General features: G+C 37.8%; 1 protein-coding gene across 1 annotated transcript; it reads right to left on the minus strand.

Annotated features, from left to right (window-relative positions):
* Positions 1-6,110: 6,110 nt before the first annotated feature.
* On the minus strand, positions 6,111-7,823 carry LOC122150384 (tetratricopeptide repeat protein 39B-like). The gene has a single exon (XM_042781549.1). It carries the CDS (start codon positions 7,821-7,823, stop codon positions 6,111-6,113), a length of 1,713 nt encoding a protein of 570 aa, XP_042637483.1.
* Positions 7,824-10,318: the final 2,495 nt, after the last annotated feature.

A 10,318-nucleotide genomic window follows, 5' to 3' on the forward strand; every position in this document is an offset into this window, starting at 1 on the left:
CAAATGCATCAATTCTTCTTCAGTCTTCTTTTTTCATTGTCCAGCTTTCTCATGCATATAAGACAAGTGAAAAGACCATTGCTTGGAACAGGTGCATCCTAGTTATCAAAGTGACATCATTGTTTTTAAAACTTTAAAGAGATCTTTTGCAGCAGATTTACCCAACATATCATTTGATTTCTTGACTTATGCTTCCATGATTGTTGATACAAGTAGAATGAAATCTTCAATAACTTCCATTTTTTTCTCCATTTATCATAAAGTTGCTTATCGGTGTGATATTTTTCATTTCTTTATGGTCAGGCAAAATCCATACCAAAAGCTGTAGTCTTTGATTTTCATCAGTAAGTGCTTCAACTCATCTTCATTTTCAGCAAACAAGATTGTATCATTGCAGTTTGTTAATGAGTCTTCCTCCAATCCTGATGCTGCATTCTTCTTCATGTAGTCCAGCTTCTTGGATTATTTGTTCAGCATACAGATTGAATAACCATAGTGAAAAGGACAAAATTCTGCCACATCTTTTCTAGTTTGGGACCAGAACAATATCCCCTTGTTCTCTTCAAACAACTGCCTCCTGATTCATATACAGATTCCATATGAACACAATTAAGTGGTTTGGAATTCCCGTGCTTCTTATGTTATTTGTGATTTGTCATTATTTAAACCACTGAATATCTTCACATAGTCAATAAAATAAACATCTTTCTCATATTTTCTGCTTTCAGCCAAAATCCATCTGACATCAGCAATGATATCCCCTATTCTACATTCTCTTCGGAATCCAGCAAGTCTCTATCAATGTACAGATGCAATAGTTTTTAAATTATCTTCAGCAAAACTTTGCCAGCAGTGATATTAATGACACTGTTCAATAAATTTTGTATTCCACTTGATCACCCTTCTTTGGAATTGTCATTAGTATGTATCTCTTCCCGTAGGATGGCTGAGTGGCTGTCTTTCAAATTTCTTGACATAGATGAGTGAATACTTCCACAATGCATCCATTTATTGAAAAGCATCTCAATTGGTATTGCTTCAATTACTGGAGCCTTGTTTTTGCCAATGCCTTCGATGCAGCTTGAACTTCCCTCAGTACTTGGGATTATAGATCATATACTATCTCCTGAAGTGGCTTAACATCAACCATTTCCTTTAAAAAAAAATATGTTGTTGAGAATATACATAGAAAACAGACCAATTTCTACATGTACTATTTAGTAACATTGATCAACCATTCTCACTCTCCTTTTCTGAGTTGTTCCTCCCCCATAACATAAATTCATTGCCCCCTATGGTTGCTATCTAATCTTTTGAGTTGTTGCTGTCAATTTGATCCCATATAGATAGTTCTTAAAAGAGCCTAATGCTAGTTACGATAAAGTATTGTTCAGTTTTAAGACTTCAGGGGATATTTTTGGTTTAAGTTTGTTGTACCGTGGTGGCTTGCATGTTGCTAAGATGCTGAAAGCTATGTCACAGGTATTTCAGATACTGAAGTTAGAAAACCAGAAGGGAGGAACATGATTGGTATTTCTCAAGCTGAAAGAACTAAAGAAAAACGCAGGCCTCAAGTTGGAACATGAAAGATTGATTCTAAGTGCAAAATTAAATGACACAGAAAGAATCAAAAGAAGATGGAAGGAATACACAGAGTCCCTGTACTCAAAATAAATGGTTAGCAACCTAAATGCTCATCAACAGAATTTCCTTGATTCATACTTTTTACATTCCATGTTCAGATTACTAATTGTTGTCTGCAGCTGTTACTTTTCCTGTTGAGTCCTGCCACATCAGCATATGAAGGTCCTGAAGGTTTTACTCTATCCCTGTCATAACTGTCAACTCTACTTTGAGGAGGCAGCTCTTCTCCAGTTGTATTTTGAGTGCCTTCCAACCTGAGCACTCTATCAGACAATGTTCTGTTGCTGTCCATAGGGTTTTCATTGGCTAATTTTCAGAAGCAGATTAGCAGGACTTTCTTCCTAGTCTAGTTTAGTCTGGAAGTGCTGTTGAAATCTGTCAACCATGAGTGACCCTATTGGTATCTGAAATACCTGTGACATAGCTTTCAGCATCTTAGCAACATGCAAGCCACCACGGTACAACAAACTGTCAGAAAGGTAGTACATTAGGGCCAAACTGTATTACTTTGGTTAATTATTGAAGTACTGTGAAACTCATTTTACTAGTAGGAAAAAAGATTAATTACATAGTTCTCAGTGTTGCCATAAACACTAAACATCTCTAAGACAAACATCTTAGTGACTGCCACACAATAAATATTGGTAGATGATAATCAACATCATCATTAGGCACAGCAATAAACCAGTATCATCATCATTACCAATTAGCCTGTAACCAAGGATCAGGTATATATAGTTCTTGTCACAATGTTTTTAAAAGTAAGTTCATTGAGTGCAATAGGGTGAATGTGTTTTGCATGTGGGAAGGACATGAGTTTTGGGAGGCTGAGGGTAAATTATTAGGTACTGAATTGTGTACCTCCAAAACACTTACAAAGAGATAATATAAGTAACATTTTTTATTATAGGGTGAAGGAAAACATTTGCTCTCATAAAAACTCAATCAGAAAGAGCTATAACCAATTTGTTACAACTACTCATTTGCATTTTAAGCCTTCTGTCTATACTGCGGGGGGGGGGCACTGGTGGTTCAGTGGTAGAATTAACACCTTCCATATGCATGCTAATGCTTCACCATGAGTAAGAAAGACTGAAGAAGAACTGGTGTCTTTGAATTATGGGGTTGGAGAATAATATACCACGGATATCAAGAAGTACATGCTCCTTAGAAGTGAGGCAGTCATGTGTCGGGAGGGACCAGGCCCTGGAGAAAGATATCACGCTTGGTAAAGTAGATGGTCAGTGAAAAAGAGGAAGACCCTCAAGAAGATGGACGGACACAATGGCTGCAGCAATGGGCTCAAGCATAACAACGATTGTGAGGATGGTTCAGGGCTGGGCAGTGTTTTTCTGTTGTACGTAAGGTCACTATGAGTTAAAACCACTCGACAGCACCTAGCAACAACAACATCATGTAGGAGACCAGGTTCAATTCCCAGCCAATGTACCTCATGCTTCTACTTACTCATTTGTCAGTGAAAGCTTGTGTGTTGCTAAGCATAACTTCCAGACTAAGATAGATTAGGAAGAAAGGCCTGGCAATTTAATTCTGAAAACCTGTCAATGAAAACTCAATGGATCACCATGGACTGATCTAAGCAATCCTGGGGACTGTGCAGGACTAGGCAGCATTTGTGGAGTCACCATAAGTCAGGGGCAACTCAAAGGCAGCTAACAACAGGGGCCAGTATGCCTATCAGGATGTACAGATGGATTTAACATAACCTGCACAAAGCTAAAAAAAATTTTCTTTTTATTTGAAACACTTTAAATAGGCTTGCTCTTTCTTCTTCACAACTCTGATTGTTTCACATTTGGCTGCTTCACATATTTACATTACCTGTCTGTGAGGGTGGGGAGGGAAAGGACATAAACCAGGGATAGGACAGAGAAGCTGAGTGGAGAGGAAGGGTAGTTGTGTGGGGCATTTGCAACTCTGGAATACTTTCTACTATAAAGAAGTATATCTGCAGAGTAAATCCTTGGGCCAGTAAGGAACAGAACCCAGGCTGTAAGTAGTGACTTCACTAAAGTATTGTCATTCATGAGGTTTTGTTTTTTTTTTTTTTTTTGGTTGTTGTTGTTAGAGCTTCATACAGACTTCTGCAGGTGATACCTTGACCTACCTCATTGTTGCCTTGCTCATTTTTTTTTTAACTGAGCCCTTCTGATAGCCTCCAAGAAAAGAGAAAGCTTTTTTGTGCCTTCTCTGTTCATTGCTCCTCCTCCTTGCCTAGCATAGACAGAAGGCCTGGAAGTGAGGCAGCTGCCTTCCACTGTTAGGAGACATGTGTAAGAGGGAGGCCTGATAAAACAAAAAGATAAAAGATTGAGCCATAACTGCCCCATACTACCTGTCTCGACATCTCTTTTGTTTGGGACAAACAAACTCTTCTCTGTATAAGCAACTATTTTAGGTGTTTCCACTCCAACAAAACTCTTTCCTAAGTTATCTCCCTAACAAGATGCTTAGGACAATGACCATGCTTCATTTATCTTTATATCCTCAGTACCTTGTTCAGTATCTGCATATAATAGGTACTCAATAAACATTTGTTTAATCAACTAATAAATGTGCTATTCACTGGAAAAAGCTGGGACATTTCACAAAATACAAAATTGCCATTTAGACAGAGAGTTACTTACTTCATAAGTGGTCAAGATAAATAAGAACAGAAAAAGCAAACGAACAGATCCAGTTTTAGGTTAGTAAAGCTTTTTCTGAGAAAATATTTTCAATTCTCTGCACTGAAGAATAATTCTTCTCAGTAGTAGTAATGACAATAATAATGAGTATTAATTATATCTTAATTAACACAGAAAACCCAAGAGATAAGTACTACTACTATCCTTATTTTACAGCTGAAAGCACAGAACACAAGGCCACACAGCTAGTTAATGGTATAACTGTGTTGTTGTTGTTATGTGCCGTTGAGTCGGACCCGACTCATAGCAACCCCTCCTTGGGTTTCCGAGGCAGTATCACTATGGAAGTAGATTGCCCCATCTTCCTTCCCAGGAGTGGTATAACTAGGACCTGTATAATCTGGCTAGAGCCTGCCTTCTCAACCACTATACCACACTAATTAAATAATTGGGGAATAACTCAAGCACAGCTGTTCACTTAAAAATCTATTTCTAATTTATGAGGACAATGTTCCTGAAAGCAAGCATTTCTAAATCTGCAATACTAGCTCCTCATTATTTTCAGGTGGTTATTTAGATACACCAAAACATTAAGATAATTTTACTGATGTGTTTTGTTTAGCAAGCCACACTTTCCAGGTAACTTCTGTTTCAAAGGGTGACTGTAAGGAGGATATACTCAACCAGACTTAATGATCTGGAAATTAGGGAGGGATTTTATCCCCACAGCAGGTAAGATAAAACCAAGCTCCTTCCTTACAGCTGCTATTTTCTCTGAGACTGGGCCACTAACAACAGCAACAGGATAGATGCTAGCAGTTTAATTATGCTGAAGAGCTGGTCTTAATAGGAATTACACCCCTGGGAAGGCCTTCTGACAGGGTAACTCAAGTCTCCCTCTGGAATCTTGTCTTGTCTTCTCTTTTACTCAAGTGCATCTATCCTCTTGACCTCCTCCAATTATCCTCAGAGGATTTATGTGTGTGTGTGGGGGGGTGGCACTCCCTTCTTCTCTATCCTGTAGCAAATTATAAACCCATACATAAGCTTTCTAATGAAAAAGAATGAAAGAAAAAAAAAAAAACTAGTCTACTGAACATGCAGGGGATAAAAATCATCTTTGGTATAGAAAGCAGATGAAAATGATTATGTATAAGGCCAGAGTTTATGCTATTCAGTGCATCATTGTGTTGATCTGAAATGTAAGTCATTTTTTAAAAATAATTAAATAAAAATATTTACAAGGCACTAAGATCTTTAGTGTAGCTACTTTATATTATTTGGTAGTTGTGTACATTCTAACTCACTCACTGTCATCAAGTCAATTCTGACTCATAGTGACCCCCTTTGGGTTTCCGAGGTGGTAAATTTTTACGGAAGTAGATTGCCCAGTCTTCCTTCCGCAGAGTAGCTGGTGTGTTTGAACCACCAACCTTCTGGTTAGCAGTCAAATGCCTTAGGCACTACGCCTCCAAAGCTCCTTTGTGTACATTAAGAGATGTTAAAAAATCTTTATTAAGTTTTCAAAAATGTTATGTAACATAACAGACAACATATTTTATAATGTACATCTTTTACCTTTTCTTTTTCAAGAACGTGCATCACTCAATTTGCCTGTCTCAGACATTCCATTTTTATAGTTATGGAACAGGAAAGAGGGAAAAGCAATGGCCAATTCCTTTCTTCCTTGATACTGATCAGATTCTTAGCAGCTGCATCTTCTCGGACTTCTTCCACAAAGAAATGATTTTTCTATCCATTTGTTACCCCACTTATTGTGGCTATTTGACTCACACTATGCAGCACCATGCTTCATGTTTACTTTTCTCTGGATATTTGTTCAAGGGCTATGTGTGCCCTAAACTGTAGTCGGGCTTCCATGGCATAGTCTTTGTAGTTTTTTATGTTGTCTAGGCTTCTTATTGCATTGATATAATCTCCTTTTAGATAGTATAGGATTCCCAGTTCATAGTGAGTATATGGCACCAAATAGTGATCATATTTTAACAGCTTCTCCTTCTGAATAACATGATTAAAATACTGCTCAGCCCTCCAATATTTTCCTAAGTGTTTCAAGCACAGACCTTTCAGTAAATGTAACAAACTTATGTCATCCGTGCCATACTCTTTACTCGGATTTCCTTTTAAAATGTCTTCTCCTTTGTCAATTATCGATAGCCACTTTGAAATAAGGTCTAGTCTTTTGCTCATGACTCGGAAGCCACTCCAGGCATAAAGGAATTCCAGAAGAGGCTGTGCTGTAAACCAGCCTGAAGTAGTAGCATAGCGCTCCCCCTTCTCAGCAACAAATTTTTCTATTGGTACGGAAGTTCCCAAAATTTTTATTCTCAGGCTATCCACTTTTAAAAAGAGCGTATTCATGTCCTCACTTACTGAGTCAGTAGGATGCAAGGCCAGTATTATAGCCTTACTGTATGTATAGATTGCCTTGGACCACCTGCTGTGCTGAGACAGTAGACTAGCATAGTAGTAAGCCTCTTTCCACTCCTGCAGAAAAATGTGGCACCACATGAGCTCCCAGTAACAGAGGTGATGGATCTGCTTCCATTCATTCTGAATAAAAATGCATTTCCGTAATTTTAACTGTGCAAATTCAAAATGTCCTGTCAGCATTCTAAAACGTGCATGGAAAAATATAAGTATGACACAGTTTGGAAATTTCTGAAGGTAGGTTAGGAACAGACCCTCTATAGCAGAATTGTAACCCTTTTCAACACCAAAAGCTATATAAATGTAATTATAATAAAACAGTAGAGTAAAAGCACTTAAGATATTATTTATATGGTTCTCAGATGCACTCTCATGAAGCAAAGCCAAACCTACCTCCCTGTCACCAAAATATCCAACAATACTGAGTATTTTAAGTATCTTTGGTGGCACAAGTGATAACATCAAATTGAATGCTCCAAGTCCAAATTTTATTCCTCCAACCAGATGTTTGTTTGCTTTGCTTTGGTACTTAGGTATCTTTGTTAATACCTGTTGACTGTCTTTGTATATTTGGTAACTTAACCCAATGTTAATCCCGCTTTTGAGAAAACCAAGCAGAGAGTCATCCTGTATAAATGTTACTGCAGATTTCAAGATCAAACACTCAGCATAGCAGACTTCTGCATGCAATTCCTCTTCTTTGACAGCTTGTATTCCCTGTTTACTCACTATACGAGATAAAGAAGTCATCCTAGATTTCATTCGGAATCTGTTACAGGTTTTCAAAGCATTCTTTGCAGTGGTCATTCCTATTTGTATATCCTGTGGTTCAAAGGTCAGGATGGCCTTGACAGTCATAAGGATATCATAAATTAGGGCATGGTATGGGCTGTTATGAGACCATGGATGAATGAGATTTATGGCATCTGAGAATTTGTTATTTAGAAATAAGTATAATCCAGTTGTGCATTCTTCCAGGGAAGACATTAAATTCATTGTTGATGCCACAGGGATAATTTCATAGGCGTCTTCAAACTTGTTCTCCTTATCATCTTCATTTTTACTTACAATCAGTGACATATTTGCTTCCCTACTTCAGAGATGAGAAATACCTGAAGTGGAGTGATGGGGTTGCAATGAGGGCAGCTCCTACTTTCTGACAGGGTCACTTCTTGTTCACAAAGCTTAGTCCAAAGCGTTGCTGTTATAATGGAAGCAAACAAACCAATAGCTGTGAAGTGCAGCATTAGGATATTCTCATCTATGTCAGGCAAAGAAAAAAGAAAAAGAAAGACAATTTTATTTACCCAGAAAATGCATTCCTGAAAAGTTCAAATCATTTGGAATGTACTAAAGGTAACATGCTCTTTTAAGACACTCTGAAATAAACCTTTTGTAAACAGAAGAGTTCTTTTGTAAGCATTCCTCCAATATATCATTTTCATAATGTGGTATGTACTGTACAAGCTATAAAATTTCTCCGTATGAAGGTCTAGGGGACAAGAATCTGGCTAGAAGGAGGAGTATATTTGCATACTTCTCTTGTTAACACTGAGGAAGGTGTGAATTGTCCATAGCAAAGATTAAACAATATGGGAATGAAAAATCCATCCCATACTATTTTTGGTACCACCATTGTACTAATATTTTCATTGAAAACTAGGTCTTAATGAAATATTATGGCCAGTGGTATAGGACTGTGGATATGGAAAATGCTGTGTATCCCTGTGGCTCAAATTTCAGTGAAACGATAGGCCTATAAGGTGAACAATAACACCAGGGAGGAATGCACTCATTAGAACAATCAGAAGGGTAGAATTGGCCCAGGAATAAACTCAGAAGGCAGGAAGGGATAGGAAAGAATAAAGAATGGAAATGGGAAACATGGGGAGGAAATGGGAAGAGTGCTGTTATATTGTGGGAATTGCAACCAATGTCACAAAACAAAGTGTGTATGATTTGTTGAATGGGAAACCAATTTGCTCTGAAAATGTTCATCCAAATCACAATTAAAAAATAGAAAAGTAATACGTAAACTGTAAAGATTTCCTAGCATTGTTATAGGTAAAGAAAAAATCACATTTAAATGTAAAAGTTATCACAGCATTGCTATAATACGTACTCATTGACATCAAGTCATTTCCCCATTGAGGAAACCCCATTGGGTTTCAGTGGCACTAATCTTTATAGAAGTAGATCACTCTGCCTTCCTTCCGCAGAGTAGCTGATGGGTTTCAACCACTGACCAGAGAGTTATCCACCAGAGCTTATCCACTACACCACCAGAGCTCTGCTTTAATACATGGGGAGGTAGTAAATCATTTTATCCTATTGGAAGTCATTTAACATCTGGAAGGCAAGTAGGAGTGGGCACAACTGAAGACCAATTACAAATAGCAAACTACTTGACTTACTCATGATAGGTTCAATTCATCTACTTTTTAAAAGTAGAAAGAGCAAACATATTTCACTCAGTAATTATTACAATACTTTAAAATGATTGCAAACATACTTTAAAATTTACTTGAATTCTGTATTTTGATAAGCTAAAAGACAGGCGGGGAAGGTAAAGGAGAGGAAACAATCAAAGGAAAAGAAAAAAGAAAGGATACAGATTTCTACAACAGGGGGAGAAAGAAAACAAAAAGGGAAAATACATTGTTACATGTTGTTGCTATTATGTGCGGTCAAGTCAGATCCGACTCATAGCATCCCTCCTTGGGTTTCCAAGGCAGTATCACTACGGAAGTAGATTGCCTAACCTTCCTTCCGAGGAGTGGCTGGTGGGTTTGAACTGCCAGCCTTCTGGTTAGTAGTCAAGTGCCTTAGGCACTACGCTACCAGAGCTCCTATATTGCTACATATGAGAAAAAATTATGGGGAGGACAGCTCAGAGGTATATTTCAGATATATTGGTTCAAACCCATCAGCCACTCCTCAGAAGGAAGGTTGGGCAATCTACTTCTGTAGTGATACTGCCTCAGAAACCCAAGAAGGGGTCTCTATGAGTCGGATCTGACTCAAGGGCAGTGAGTATTTTTTTTATATCTTAAGGTTCAGCTATGTTTCAGGGTATAAGCCATTCTAATTACTACCCTTTGAAAAGCTAAGTTACTTATTCATTTATCTGAAGGGCTCAGTTCTGAGTGGAAAAGCCATGCAGCCCTTCAGGAGGGAAATTACAATTTGGGCAGCAGAAGCAATGGCTAGATCAGAGTTAGCTGGAGAAACTTAAGTGAGAACAAGATTCAACCCAAAAACAAAATTTCCTTTCCTCTGATCTAAACCTTGATGCTTTCAAATTATAGTCTACAGAATCTCTATGATCCACTCAAGACAGCTCAAATTATATTTTTCTGAAGCTTTATCTGTTGGCCCGATCACCCCCATGACATTCTGTTTAGATTTCTATCAGTATTTATTTCATTGCATTATAATTATTTATACACCTGCTTTCACCAATAGTCTGGGAGCTTCAAAGCGTAACCTGTGTCTTACTCTGCTTCATATTTCAATTATAGTATACTCCTTTGTAGGACAAACTTGTCTGTCGGTTTTTCCTACTGTGGTGACAT

This window comes from Orycteropus afer, unplaced genomic scaffold (assembly GCF_000298275.1).
Source record: "Orycteropus afer afer isolate SDZICR_OR568_19922 unplaced genomic scaffold, OryAfe1.0 scaffold00131, whole genome shotgun sequence".
Classification (NCBI taxonomy): Eukaryota; Metazoa; Chordata; class Mammalia; order Tubulidentata; family Orycteropodidae; genus Orycteropus; species Orycteropus afer.

What these genes read in the sequence shown, in the direction of transcription:
- LOC122150384 (XM_042781549.1), bottom strand. Translation starts at nt 7,823, where the DNA reads ATGTCACTGATTGTAAGTAAAAATGAAGATGATAAGGAGAACAAGTTT.